At 42.7% G+C, this 15,708-nt stretch overlaps 1 protein-coding gene across 1 annotated transcript in view; it reads left to right on the forward strand.

The window, feature by feature from the left end:
• The window catches only part of LOC124253777, a 292,031-nt gene extending 277,658 nt beyond the window's left edge, over positions 1-14,373 (forward strand). The window contains 9 exon segments of the mRNA XM_046687609.1: positions 1,076-1,186; positions 1,796-2,395; positions 5,023-5,145; positions 5,448-6,597; positions 6,944-7,292; positions 7,294-7,864; positions 9,018-9,159; positions 9,203-9,213; positions 11,037-14,373. Coding sequence (XP_046543565.1) covers positions 1,076-1,186; positions 1,796-2,395; positions 5,023-5,145; positions 5,448-6,597; positions 6,944-7,292; positions 7,294-7,864; positions 9,018-9,159; positions 9,203-9,213; positions 11,037-11,380 — 3,401 coding nt within the window. The 3' untranslated portion in view covers positions 11,381-14,373.
• The last annotated feature ends 1,335 nt before the right edge of the window (positions 14,374-15,708 follow it).

Below are 15,708 nucleotides of genomic sequence, written 5' to 3' on the forward strand. Positions count from 1 at the left end.
ACAAAGTGTGGTTCCACTTGCCTCAGTGTGAGGTGGATGACCGTGTGTACAAAGTGTGGTTCCATTTGCGTCAGTGTGTTATGGATGACTGTGTGTACAAAGTGTGGTTCCACTTGCCTCAGTGTAAGGTGGATGACCGTGTACAAAGTGTTGTTCCATTTGCTTCAGTGTGAGGTGGATGACCGTGTGTACAAAGTGTGTTCCATTTGCCTCAGTATGAGGTGGATGACCGTGTGTACAAAGTGTGGTTCCACTTGCCTCAGTGTGAGGTGGATGACTGTGTGTACAAAGTGTGGTTCCATTTGCATCAGTGTGTTATGGATGACTGTGTGTACAAAGTGTGGTTCCACTTGCCTCAGTGTGAGGTGGATGACCGTGTGTACGAAGTTAGGTTCCATTTGCCTCAGTGTGAGGCTGATGACCGTGGGTACAAAGTGTGGTTCCACTTGCCTCAGTGTGAGGTGGATGACCATGTGTACAAAGTGTGGTTCTACTTGCCTCAGTGTGAGGTGGATGACAGTGTGTACAAAGTGTGGTTCCACTTGCCTCAGTGTGAGGTGGATGACCGTGTGTACAAAGTGTGATTCCACTTTCCTCAGTGTGAGATGGATGACAGTTGGTACAAAGTGTGATTCCATTTGCCTCAGTGTGAGGTGGATGACCATGTGTACAAAGTGTGGTTCCACTTTCCTCAGTGTGAGGTGGATGACAGTTGGTACAAAGTGTGATTCCATTTGCCTCAGTGTGAGGTGGATGACCGTGTGTACAAAGTGTGGTTCCACTTGCCTCAGTGTGAGGTGGATGACCGTGTGTACAAAGTGTGGTTCCACTTTCCTCAGTGTGAGGTGGATGACAGTTGGTACAAAGTGTGATTCCATTTGCCTCAGTGTGAGATGGATGACAGTTGGTACAAAGTGTGATTCCATTTGCCTCAGTGTGAGGTGGATGACAGTGGGTACAAAGTGTGGTTCCACTTGCCTCAGTTTGAGGTGGATGACCGTGTGTACAAAGTGTGGTTCCACTTGCCTCAGTGTGAGGTGGATGACCGTGTGTACAAAGTGTGCTTCTGTTTCAGGTAATGCTACGAGTGTGCCGGAGTGCTGCAACATTGAATGTTACAAGATGCCAACATGCAACCAGGCTTTCAGTTCTTCATGTCCTCTAGCTGGTGTCGAGTGTGCCAAGGGTAAGTTTGATCATTTGTCATTATCAAATTCAAATGGTGAATTTATAATGCAATGAGCCTGATGAGGGGAGAGTGTTCATAGTGGGCTTCCTTGGAACAACAGGTGAGACTAGCTGATGCCAGGGGAAGCATAGATCTTGGTACTCAGTCTGTTCACACATTACTGATCATCAGCTGTTCTTGGGAGAGAGTCCAGTCTTCTGTTCCCAGGAGAGAGTCCAGACTGCTGTTCCCAGGAGAGAGTCCAGTCTCCTGTTCCCGGGAGAGAGTCCAGTCTCCTGTTCCCTGGGAGAGAGTCCAGTCTCCTGTTCCCCGGGAGAGAGTCCAGTCTCCTGTTCCCGGGAGAGAGTCCAGTCTCCTGTTCCCTGGGAGAGAGTCCAGTCTCCTGTTCCCCGGGAGAGAGTCCAGTCTCCTGTTCCTGGGAGAGAGTCCAGTCTCCTGTTCCCAGGGAGAGAGTCCAGTCTCCTGTTCCTGGGAGAGAGTCCAGTCTCCCGGCCATGTGGAGTGTACTGAGAACAAAGGACTCACTTTTGTTTATGATATATTTGTGAGGCTTTTGTATGTGAGTCATTAGCTGTGAAGTAAAAGCTGTGTTGTAATCTGTTTCAGGTGAGGTGTACATGTTCACCTTGTCCCCGGTGTTTGAGAAGATGTACAAGCGGTACATGTGTCACGTGAGGTACAAGAAACCAACCATCCTGTACAACATCAACTACCAAGTGCGGATCCCCTCCCTCAACTACCACATCGAGCAGCGCAACTTCACCATCACAGTAGACACCCTGCTTTCCCATCGGCAGATGTCCACAAACCTTGATTTCCTCAACGTGCAGCACGACACCTGGTTTGACTTCGAGGACGAGATGATCGTGATCGCCAACCACAAACACATAGTAAAGGAGATGGGGGAGCTGTCGCTGCATCCCCTCAAGTCCCCAGGTGACTTCGCAAGCCGCCCCCACAGCTCCAAGAAGGATTTCGGCACCCAGATGTACACCTACATTCAGTTTGATGTACCATTCCGCTATAGTTCTGTCACCTGGATGAACGGAGGCTGTGAGAAGAATCTGTCTCGTGTCCATCCCAACCAGACTCTGTACAAGTCCAGCTCAGTCCGTGTCGCAGCCAAGATCCTGAAGGAGAAGGAGGAGATACACTACCAGATGTATCGCACTGACCGCTCTCCTCTCATCAGACTATTTGTTAACAGTAAGTCCACCGTGTCTGTGTCTAGAGTTACTACCAGATGTATCGCACTGACCGCTCTCCCCTCATCAGACTATTTGTTAACAGTAAGTCCCGTGTCTGTGTCTAGAGTTACTACCAGATGTATCGCACTGACCGCTCTCCCCTCATCAGACTATTTGTTAACAGTAAGTCCACCGTGTCTGTGTCTAGAGTTACTACCAGATGTATCGCACTGACCGCTCTCCCCTCATCAGACTATTTGTTAACAGTAAGTCCACCGTGTCTGTGTCTAGAGTTACTACCAGATGTATCGCACTGACCGCTCTCCCCTCATCAGACTATTTGTTAACAGTAAGTCCACCGTGTCTGTGTCTAGAGTTACTACCAGATGTATCGCGCACTGACCGCTCTCCCTCATCAGACTATTTGTTAACAGTAAGTCCACCGTGTCTGTGTCTAGAGTTACTACCAGATGTATCGCGACTGACCGCTCTCCCCTCATCAGACTATTTGTTAACAGTAAGTCCACCGTGTCTGTGTCTAGAGTGTGTCTAGAGTTACTACCAGATGTATCGCACTGACCGCTCTCCCTCATCAGACTATTTGTTAACAGTAAGTCCACCGTGTCTGTGTCTAGAGTTACTACCAGATGTATCGCACTGACCGCTCTCCCTCATCAGACTATTTGTTAACAGTAAGTCCACCGTGTCTGTGTCTAGAGTTACTACCAGATGTCGCGCTGACTGCTCTCCCTCATCAGTGTCTAGAGTTACTACCAGATGTATCGCACTGACCGCTGGCCGCTCTCCCTCATCAGACTATTTGTTAACAGTAAGTCCACCGTGTCTGTCAGTCTAGAGTTACTAACACCAGATGTATCGCTACTACCAGATGATCGCACTGCTCTCCCCTCATCAGACTATTTGTTAACAGTAAGTCCACCGTGTCTGTGTCTAGAGTTACTACCAGATGTATCGCACTGACCGGCTCTCCCCTCATCAGACTATTTGTTAACAGTAAGTCCACGTGTCGTGTCTAGAGTTACTACCAGATGTATCGCACTGACCGCTCTCCCCTCATCAGACTATTTGTTAACAGTAAGTCCACCGTGTCTGTGTCTAGAGTTACTACCAGATGTATCGCACTGACCGCTCTCCCCTCATCAGACTATTTGTTAACAGTAAGTCCGTGTCTGTGTCTAGAGTTACTACCAGATGTATCGCACTGACTGCTCTCCCCTCATCAGGCTATTTGTTAACAGTAAGTCCACCGTGTCTGTGTCTAGAGTTACTACCAGATGTATCGCACTGACCGCTCTCCCCTCATCAGACTATTTGTTAACAGTAAGTCCACCGTGTCTGTGTCTAGAGTTACTACCAGATGTATCGCACTGACCGCTCTCCCCTCATCAGACTATTTGTTAACAGTAAGTCCACCATGTCTGTGTCTAGAGTTACTACCAGATGTATCACACTGACCGCTCTCCCCTCATCAGACTATTTGTTAACAGTAAGTCCACCGTGTCTGTGTCTAGAGTTACTACCAGATGTATCGCACTGACCGCTCTCCCCTCATCAGACTATTTGTTAACAGTAAGTCCACCATGTCTGTGTCTAGAGTTACTACCAGATGTATCGCACTGACCGCTCTCCCCTCATCAGACTATTTGTTAACAGTAAGTCCACCATGTCTGTGTCTAGAGTTACTACCAGATGTATCTAGAGTTACTCAGACCACTCTCTCCCTCATCAGACTATTTGTTAAGAGTCAGTCCAGTCCACCGTGTATGTGTCTAGAGTTACTACCAGATGTATATCACACTGACCACTCTCTCCCTCATCAGACTATTTGGAACGGGACTATGCATTCAGCTACATGCTTGTCCTACGTTTCGCCCGTCCGGACCAAGATCCAATTCTTGTTAACCAATGTTGGTGACGATATCTCATGGACTGTTGTACCCAATGTCTTCAAATTTGGTGACAGTTTACAAAGGGGTATTACACAGACATCAGTTTATTTGGGTGACCTTGACCTTATTTCAAGGTCACTTTGACCACTTTTCAAACTCCTGGTAACGCGATATCTGATGAACTGTTGTACCCAATGTCTTCAAATTTGGTGACACCCTACATTGGGGGATTACGCAGATGTCAGTCGCTTTGGGTGACCTTGACCTTATTTTCAAGGTCACCACGACACTTTTCACACTTTTAACTCTTGTTAACGCGATATCTCATGGACTGTTGTACCCAATGTCTTCAAATTTGGTGACAGTTTACATTGGGGTATTACACAGACACCAGTTTATTTGGGTGATCTTGACCTTATTTCAAGGTCACCACGATACTTTGACCGCTTTTTAAAGGCAATATCTCATAAAACATTGCACTCAATGTTTTCAAGTATGTTGACAGCCTACATAAGGTAATTATGCAGACACCAGTCATTTCAGGCATCTTGTACGTGACCAAAAAATAAAAAGTAGTAAATATAGATATTCCATTCTTTAGTGGCGGGGGACATTGCCATATCAGTGGCAAACACTTGTTTTTATCTGCTTTCAAACAACATGCAGAAGGATGCTACTTCTTGTCAAATGAGTGTCAGTAGCACATATAAAAATGAACCTAACATTGTTTCTGCAGAGAGTCAGTCGGTTCTATCCAGCTTCCAGTCCCAGCTAACCGGCTCTGTCCTGGTGCCCTCTGCCCTTCGAACTGCCATCACCTGGTCACCACAGCAACAAGCCTGGGCTATCAACATCACAGGTAGTCAGGGGTTTCCATTGTCTTCCTCAAATATTCAAAGTTCATAAGTTGGTTATTTTGGCTGGATTTAAATTTAGGTTTCTATGGATTGCTGGACTTAATTTTGATATCGTTTATTTTCTTCTTGAAGTGGTTTTGTGTCTGAAAGTCAAAAAGCTACTTATGTTGTTTCCCTGATGACTTCTAGTACTGATGCATGGTGTTTCCATGGCTGACACATCACAGTTATCTGGTCCGGTGAGAATTTATCTAGCTTACTAGCTTGATACAATAGTAATTCAGGTTCTATGATGAAATTTCAGGTTCCTTGACTGGGTACCCGGGTGTGATTGGAGTTCAGATATTTGACAAGATGATGACTCGGTGTATCGGCTACTTTGACGTCCTCATCACTGACCGACCCCAGTTCTATGTCCAGTTCAATGTGTCAAGTTCCCAGCCAGAGCTACCCGACATCTTCATGGTGCTCCTCAATGACTCGGTCACATCACACCGTGTTGTCCTCTCCTCCATGGTCCTTCCACAACCCATCTCCATGGCAACACTTGACCTCCATCAGACCAGTCAATCATCGGCAGACCCATCCATCTCCTCCATCTGGCTCCCAGTCATTGTGACAGTCACGCTGTCACTCGTCACAGTGCTGGTGGTATTTGTTGTGTATGTTTCTGTCCACCTTACAACAAGACATTCAGCAGAGGAGTTGGTCAAGACGGAGTCAGTGCTGTTGAACAATGCTGATGCTGTGAAAGTCCCAGACAAGATCTACAGCACTTCCTCGTCCAAGGCTGTTGCCTCAAGAACCATCGTGTTCGCCTTCATCCTCCTCTACATCACATATTCCATTGTGTTCACATTTTCTGTGGCTTTTGGAATTCTTTACTTCTCCCATCTCACAGTGTTATCAAATTTCACGAGAGTGTCCAACTTGACAGAGAAGCTTCATCAGGAAGTCAGCCTGTCAATAAATGACCTTAAAGACTTTGAAAAGACAGAAATTAATTATTTAAAGAAGTTGTTCCGGCAGCGAAAAGATGCATGCATGGAACACTTGAACAAGGAGAACGCTGATGTGCTGAGTCAGCAGGTCAGTCTGCTGAACAACCAGCTGCAGGTGATCTACGTCCAGAACGGATCCCTTCAGTATTTGTCTGACAATGTTGCTCAAGTAAATGCTGAAAGGCATATAGAAAAATTACAAATGTTTATAAAAGAATGTAATAACAGTGTTCAGAAGCACTTTCATCGGTTGACTGAGAAATACTACAGTGAGCTGGAAGAAGTCTCCAGGAACGGCTGGCTGGACTTCCCGAGAGACATGTTCCTGGGGCAGACAAAGAGTGGGGAAGATGGAACACCCATGTCGGCGTCTCACCTGGAGAAGTTTATGGCCTGGTTGCAGATGGACAAAGCTGATGCCTTGCTGCATGTTCAGGAGACACTTGCCAACAGGTAGATATATTCGTGTGTGTAAGATGTTCATCTGGCTGAAATGACATGGCAATTCGTTATCCTAATGATAACATCTCCCTGATCAGTTATATAAAAGAAACTGTTTACAACCACAATAAAAGTTTGAATGTGTTTAGTTCATGTTGGGACTGTTCATGTCCTGTTTTGCATGTTCTCTGTTTTCTATATGTTGGACCTCTCAAAGTCTCCCCAATCTCTTCTTGCACTGTTTTTATGAAGACTGAAACCACAGACCAGACTATACCTGGTTATGGCCATTACACAAGTGTTTGTTCAAATTGTATTGAAATTTTGAGAATTAAACATATCAATATTTTTCTTTCAGATTAGAATCACTTGTTCCATCTTTCCAGTCTTTGGTTGCTACCAATATCAACTCCGTTCAGGCAAACAGAGTGCCCTCCATCCACTTCAGCAACAGCAGCCTACAGGCCTACAAGTATGTAGTGATGAAGAGGACTGGGGAGTCTCCAGACGAGGGACGCACTGTTGATGGCAAGAACAGGAACACAACCAGCAGTGTGGATGCAATAGACATGAAGCTGAACTCTATGTTGTACATTTCTATAGCTCTGTTTCTACTGATGGACATATTCCTGTGGGTGTTCCGTCTTGCTTGGTTGTACACGCAAGTTCAGGAGGCCAACCAAGGATGTGAAGAGCTCATCCCCCCAGGATGAGGCAGCCAGGAAGGTCCTGGAAACAAAGACAGGTCAGAATCCCCCCCGACAGTTTGATGCTCTGGAACATCCATATGTTCTGTCACACAATGACAATGTGAACCAGGACAATGAACTGAATGTGTACTTCTGTCAGTCATATCCACGTTCAAAGGAGGATATTCTACGAGACATTTGGGCACAAAAGTTAGCAACAAAGCCAAAGACTTCTCGAGAGAAACTTGAGGATATATGGATGGTGCAGGACATCTTGTCATGTATGTGTTGGCTTCACCGTGCCCTCATGTCCAAGTTGCTGTGGCGGTTCCTGTACACCGCAGCCATCATCATCTTCATGTGCAGCATCATGTACATCGTGGACTCCTGGCTGTGCGCCGACAACTTCCACTCGCTGGTTGGCTCAGATCTCCTCATATCTGAGCTGGAGTGGCAGGCTGAGACTGTCAATAGTCACGTTTCCACAGTAGCTGATGTGATGAACTCCATTCTGCAGGAGCTAAAAGTGTCGGTGGACCACGATGTCGAGACAACCAACATGTTGCTGTTCCATAACGTGGGAGACTCAGGTTGGTGACATCCATTAACCAGGAACGAACAGAGATGTGACCATTCCAGTTGTCTGTTCTAATGAAGATCATTGTTTTTTACAGAAATTATGTGATGGTTACAGTTGTCTCTTCTAATGAAGATCATTGTGTTTTACAGAAATTTTGTGATGGTTACAGCTGTCTGTTCTAATGAAGATCATTGTGTTTTACAGATATTATGTGATGGTTACAGTTGTCTGTTCTAATGAAGATCATTGTGTTTTACAGAAATTTTGAGATGGTTGCAGTTGTCTGTTCTAATGAAGATCATTGTGTTTTACATAAATTAGGTGATGTTTACAGTTGTCTGTTCTAATGAAGATCATTGTGTTTTACAGAATTTTTGTGAGGGTAACAGCTGTCTGTTCTAATGAAGATCATTGTGTTTACACAAATTATGTGATGGTTACAGTTGTCTGTTCTAATGAAGATCATTGTGTTTTACAGAAATTTTGTGATGGTTGCAGTTGTCTGTTCTAATGAAGATCATTGTTTTTTTACAGAAATTTTGTGATGGTTACAGTTGTCTGTTCTAATGAAGATCATTGTTTTTTTACAGATATTATGTTATGGTTACTGTTGTCTGTTCTAATGAAGATCATTGTTTTTTCAGAAATTATGCGATGGTTACAGTTGTCTCTTCTAATGAGGATCATTGTGTTTTACATAAATTATGTGATGGTTACAGTTGTCTGTTCTAATGAGGATCATTGTGTTTTACATAAATTATGTGATGGTTACAGTTGTCTGTTCTATTGAAGATCATTGTTTTTTTACAGATATTATGTTATGGTTACTGTTGTCTGTTCTAATGAAGATCATTGTTTTTTCAGAAATTATGCGATGGTTACAGTTGTCTGTTCTAATGAAGATCATTGTTTTTTACAGAAATTATGTGATGGTTACAGTTGTCTGTTGAAATGAAGATCATTGATATTTACAGAAATTATGTGATGGTTACAGTTGTCTGTTGAAATGAAGATCATTGTTTTTTACAGAAATTATGTGATGGTTACAGCTGTGTGTTCTAATGAAGATCATTGTTTTTTACAGATATTATGTGATGGTTACAGTTGTCTGTTCGGGTGTCTACCACTGGTCCTTTTACAGAAATTATACGACTGTGTTGCAGATGTCTGTTCTGATGTCGATGTTATCCAACTTATGCAGCAGTTCGAATGCTGTTACCTGCAACCTCACCTTCCTCCAAACCCCGCATCAACATCCGCTGTCATCCTGCAATTTCCTGCCTCTGAGGGTCAACACATATACAGGTAAATATAAAATATAACATCCCATCACTAAGCCTGAAGTCAACACATACACAGGTAAATATAAAATATAACATCCCATCACTAAGACTGAAGTCAACACATACACAGGTAAATATAAAGTATAACATCCCATCACTAAGGCTGAAGTCAACACATACACAGGTAAATATAAAATATAACATCCCATCACTAAATCTGAAGTCAACACATACACAGGTAAATATAAAATATAACATCCCATCACTAAGGCTGAAGTCAACACATACACAGGTAAATATAAAGTATAACATCCCATCACTAAGGCTGAAGTCAACACATACACAGGTAAATATAAAGTATAACATCACATCACTAAGGCTGAAGTCAACACATACACAGGTAAATATAAAATATAACATCCCATCACTAAGGCTGAAGTCAACACATACACAGGTAAATATAAAATATAACATCCCATCACTAAGACTGAAGTCAACACATACACAGGTAAATATAAAGTATAACATCCCATCACTAAGGCTGAAGTCAACACATACACAGGTAAATATAAAATATAACATCCCATCACTAAATCTGAAGTCAACACATACACAGGTAAATATAAAATATAACATCCCATCACTAAGGCTGAAGTCAACACATACACAGGTAAATATAAAATATAACATCACATCACTAAGACTGAAGTCAACACATACACAGGTGAATATATAATAGCACAAGCCATCACTAAGGCTGAAGTCAACACATACACAGGTAAATATAAAGTATAACATCCCATCACTAAGGCTGAAGTCAACACATACACAGGTAAATATAAAATATAACAAGCCATCACTAAGGCTGAAGTCAACACATACACAGGTAAATATTAAATATAACATCCCATCACTAAGGCTGAAGTCAACACATACACAGGTAAATATAAAATATAACAAGCCATCACTAAGGCTGAAGTCAACACATACACAGGTAAATATAAAATATAACAAGCCATCACTAAGACTGAAGTCAACACATACACAGGTAAATATAAAATATAACAAGCCATCACTAAGGCTCAAGTCAACACATACACAGGTAAATATAAAATATAACAAGCCATCACTAAGGCTGAAGTCAACACATACACAGGTAAATATAAAGTATAACATCACATCACTAAGGCTGAAGTCAACACATACACAGGTAAATATAAAGTATAACATCCCATCACTAAGGCTGAAGTCAACACATACACAGGTAAATATAAAATATAACAAGCCATCACTAAGGCTGAAGTCAACACATACACAGGTAAATATAAAGTAAAACATCCCATCACTAAGGCTGAAGTCAACACATACACAGGTAAATATAAAATATAACAAGCCATCACTAAGGCTGAAGTCAACACATACACAGGTAAATATAAAGTAAAACATCCCATCACTAAGGCTGAAGTCAACACATACACAGGTAAATATAAAGTATAACATCCCATCACTAAGGCTGAAGTCAACACATACACAGGTAAATATAAAATATAACATCACATCACTTAAACTGAAGTCAACACATCCACAGGTAAATATGCGATGTTTCGATACAGATTCTTGTACCTTTTTTCAAGCAGGAAATCTTGTCATAGTTGCATTGTGCTTGGCAACGGTACAAGAATCAGTATCAAAATGTTGCACTTACAAAATAAAAGAAGTGTTTGCCCATAAGTTTGTTCAATATTGTACTCCCAACTTCCCCAAACTGCCCCTCAAAGACAACAAACCACTCTGCCAGAGAAGGTCATCATCCTTCATCCCAAACAGTTTTTCAAACTGGCCTTTAAGTTTGATATCAATGTGGGATTGTTAAAGACTTTCTCTGTGCTTGCCTTCCAGACTTGGACATCCAAAAGTTAAAGACATTGGTTATAACAGAATTGTCTCCCCTTCTGGAAATGTCACGCCACCTCGTGTTTATGACTGCATATATTGTGATTGTGTTACTGTGTGCACGAATCGTGTGCCAGGTGACAGCCAGGACTGTGAAGGACTACCTCATTGTGTCGGGGCATCTGCCCCGAGCAAGGATTTATCAGTTCAGCAACACAATGACCGGGATGTCAGATGACCCACATGATCAGGAGAAGGAGATCCACCGCAGTGCATCATGGTTAGAGAGTTGTGAGAGCGGTGTATATGTTGGCGATAATGATGACTCTGCCAGGGAGTCAACAATATGATCCACCGCAGTGCATCATGGGTAGAGTTGTGAGAGCGGCATATACCTCGGCAACAATGATGACTTCACCAGAGCCAACAATATGATCCACTGCAGTGCGTCATGGATAGAGTTGTGAGCGCGGCATATACCTCGGCAACAATGATGAGGCAACAGTATGATCCTCCACAGTGCATTATGGGTAGAGCATTGTGAGAGAGGAGATACCGAACACTGTAACCCTCTCAGCACATCAGGGTCAGGAACATGTTAGCTGGGAGTCTGGTCTCTATTAAGATGGAGGGTTGTTAGCGCTACATATATGTTGGCCGTGAGTGTGGTCTCAATTATGAGAGAGGGTTGTTAGCGCTACATATATGTTGGCCGTGAGTGTGGTCTCAATTATGAGAGAGGGTTGTTAGTGCTACATATATGTTGGCCGTGAGTGTGGTCTCAATTATGAGAGAGGGTTGTTAGTGCTACATATATGTTGGCCATGAGTGTGGTCTCAATTATGAGAGAGGGTTGTTAGCGCTACATATATGTTGGCCGTGAGTGTGGTCTCAATTATGAGAGAGGGTTGTTAGTGCTACATATATGTTGGCCGTGAGTGTGGTCTCAATTATGAGAGAGGGTTGTTAGCGCTACATATATGTTGGCCGTGAGTGTGGTCTCAATTATGAGAGAGGGTTGTTAGCGCTACATATATGTTGGCCGTGAGTGTTGTCTCAATTATGAGAGAGGGTTGTTAGCACTAGATATATGTTGGCCGTGAGTGTGGTCTCAATTATGAGAGAGGGTTGTTAGCACTACATATATGTTGGCCGTGAGTGTGGTCTCTATTAAGATGCAGGGTTGTTAGTGCTACATATATGTTGGCCGTGAGTGTGGTCTCAATTATGAGAGAGGGTTGTTAGTGCTACATATATGTTGGCCGTGAGTGTGGTCTCAATTATGAGAGAGGTTTGTTAGCGCTACATATATGTTGGCCGTGAGTGTGGCCTCAAGTATGAGAGAGGGTTGTTAGCACTAGATATATGTTGGCCGTGAGTGTGGTCTCTATTAAGATGGAGGGTTGTTAGCACTACATATATGTTGGCCGTGAGTGTGGTCTCTATCAAGATGGAGGGTTGTTAGCACTACATATATGTTGGCCGTGAGTGTGGTCTCTATCAAGATGGAGGGTTGTGAGAATAGTAGATGGCAATGAAGGTTGTGGAACTGCTATTGGCCACAGTGATTGGTGTCTACAGTCAGAGAGTCACAGTGATTGGTGTCTACAGTCAGAGAGTCATGTGTGTCATCAACTTCAAGGAGCAATAGTACGAGTTTGTGCGTCTTTTATAGTCACAACACCACTACATGAATCATACGTATACTGGCCTCAGTATATGTCACCTGATTTAATGGTTGCATTATATGTCTACTGCACAACTTGTTGATTTGTATTATTTATTTTGTTAAGTTTTAGAATGATAAAACAACTATTCATGTTTTCTATTCATTTCTGTAAGACTTTAAACACACTGCTTACTAGATGTTTGTGACGGAACATGAGGTGTTGTTCTGTGTGTTTGTGTGTAGTTCCCTAGTGTGCTGCAGACTGTTGTACGTATCTAGAAGTGTCATAAGAGTGCATGGGTGTGGTATAACTGTGTGATGAGGACACTGTGGTATAACTGTGTGAGGAGGACATTGTGGTATAACTGTGTGAAGAGGACACTGTGGTATAACTGTGTGATGAGGACACTGTGGTATAACTGTGTGATGAGGACACCGTGGTATAACTGTGTGATGAGGACACCGTGGTATAACTGTGTGACGAGGACACTGGTATAAATGTGTGACAAGGACACTGTGGTATAAATGTGTGATGAGGACACTGTGGTATAACTGTGTGATGAGGACACCGTGGTATAACTGTGTGATGAGGACACCGTGGTATAACTGTGTGATGAGGACACCGTGGTATAACTGTGTAATGAGGACACCGTGGTATAACTGTGTGACGAAGACACTGGTATAAATGTGTGATGAGGACACTGGTATAAATGTGTGACGAGGACACTGTGGTATAACTGTGTGATGAGGACATTGTGGTATAACTGTGTGATGAGGACATTGTGGTATAACTGTGTAATGAGGACACCCTGGTATAACTGTGTGGTGAGGACACTGTGGTATAACTGTGTGATGAGGACATTGTGGTATAACTGTGTGATGAGGACACCATGGTATAACTGTGTGACGAGGACACTGGTATAATGTCTGACGAGGACACTGTGGTATAAATGTGTGATAAGGACACTGTGGTATAAATGTGTGATGATAACACTTTGGTATTACTCTGTGATGAGGACACTGTGGTATAAATGTGTAATGATAACACTGTGGTATAACTGTGTGATTAGGACACTGGTATAAATGTGTGATGATAACACTGTGGTATAACTGTGTGACGAGGACACTGTGGTATAAATGTGTGATGAGGACACTGTGGTATAACTGTGTGATGAGGACACTGTGGTATAAATGTGTGATGATAACACTGTGGTATAACTGTGTGACGAGGACACTGGTATAAATGTGTGATTAGGACACTGTGGTATAAATGTGTGATGATAACACTGTGGTATAACTGTGTGATGAGGACACTGTGGTATAACTGTGTGATGAGGACACCATGGTATAACTGTGTGACGAGGATACTGGTATAACTGTGTGACGAGGACACTGTGGTATAACTGTGTGATGAAGACACTGTGGTATAACTGTGTGATGAGGACACTGTGGTATAAATGTGTTATGAGGAGACTGTGGTATAACTGTGTTATGAGGACACTGTGGTATAACTGTGTTATGAGGACACTGTGGTATAACTGTTCATGATGTGTTGTGTTCGAATTATGATTTCTTAGATGATTTCTCTGTATGTGTACATTCACATGCTTCAAATGTTTAAAACATCATTGGAGTACATTCATATTTATTATAATAAAAAGGGTTTTATACTGATGGATTTTGTGTTCTCCATTGATAAATTGGTCAAAGGGAGGCAACTCACATTCTCACATCTGCCATGTTAGCAACAACACTCTTAGATCTCCATTATGAGGAAACCAAAATTATCACTGAATGTTCGACACTGGTTGTAAATATGTCCTATCTCACCATGAGAAATATAAACATACTTGGTATTTCGTCATTGAAGAGAGGAATGTTTGGTCTGTTCTTTGAAACTCCAGGTTGAGTTCATCAGATAACTGTATAATGCAACTTCTCTGACTCGGTTTGACTTGCTCCTGACATTTGTATTTCAAGAAATGCCCACATCTTCAACCATACTTTACCACAGCAACGGTTTCATGGTTTAATGAACACACTTGGACAAGCCAATAAATGAAACCATCAACAGACTCGGCAACCATCAACAAACTCACAACGGGGAGAGTTCTATGGGTATACAACTTTTTGTCATTAATATGTAGGGCTTTTACAAGTCCATTTTCTAAATCTACAGCTAGCCAGCCCAATTTGGACTTACCAGCATTGATGTCTGGTTGTTTTTTTGGGCTTAGTTCACACACTGAATACACATACATGCATGTTGTTAAACCATTCATTGCAGTTTAAGGCATTCCGACATTCATGTGACTACATTTTTCATTGTTATAATTATGTAATTTAGTTTCATGGAAATTTCATGTATTACTAATTCATTGAGACATTGAGAAGTCGAACCCGAGCAAACTGTCAGCTATCTGAGGTCCAGACACCATCAACATCGCTCCAGCAGACAAGGGCGAGGTTACTGTTAACACTTTAACTAATGACATCCTCAATAATCTGGCACCAATGACAAGTTCAAGACAGGCCCCACCAACAATCTTCAGAAAGAACATAAGATCTTACTTCACACCCTCACCCGTGAAGATCCGGGGTAGAATAGGTCTTCAGCAACCCATTCTTGTCATAAAAGGCAACTATGCTAGTCGTAAAAGGTGACTAACAGGATCGGGTGGTGATCGGTTCCCAATAGCGCAGATCGATGCTCATGCTGTTGATCACTGGATTGTCTGGTCCAGACTCTATTTACAGACCACCACCATATAGCTGGAATATTGCTGAGTGCAGCGTAAAACTAAACTCACTCACTTCACACCCTCCTTCACAACAATGGATACGGCCATACAATCCCCAAATAGCTCATCAACCCACCAGAAGGTTATCTTGGGCAAGTGGGGCCATAAACATTCACAAAGATCCTGTCAAAGCTCGTTTCCTAGTCTGTATCAGGGACACTACAACACAGCCCACTACCTAGCACGCCCCCTGTCTCCGCCAAGTACC

This window comes from Haliotis rubra, unplaced genomic scaffold (assembly GCF_003918875.1).
Source record: "Haliotis rubra isolate DU_JTF1 unplaced genomic scaffold, ASM391887v1 Scf551, whole genome shotgun sequence".
Classification (NCBI taxonomy): Eukaryota; Metazoa; Mollusca; class Gastropoda; order Lepetellida; family Haliotidae; genus Haliotis; species Haliotis rubra.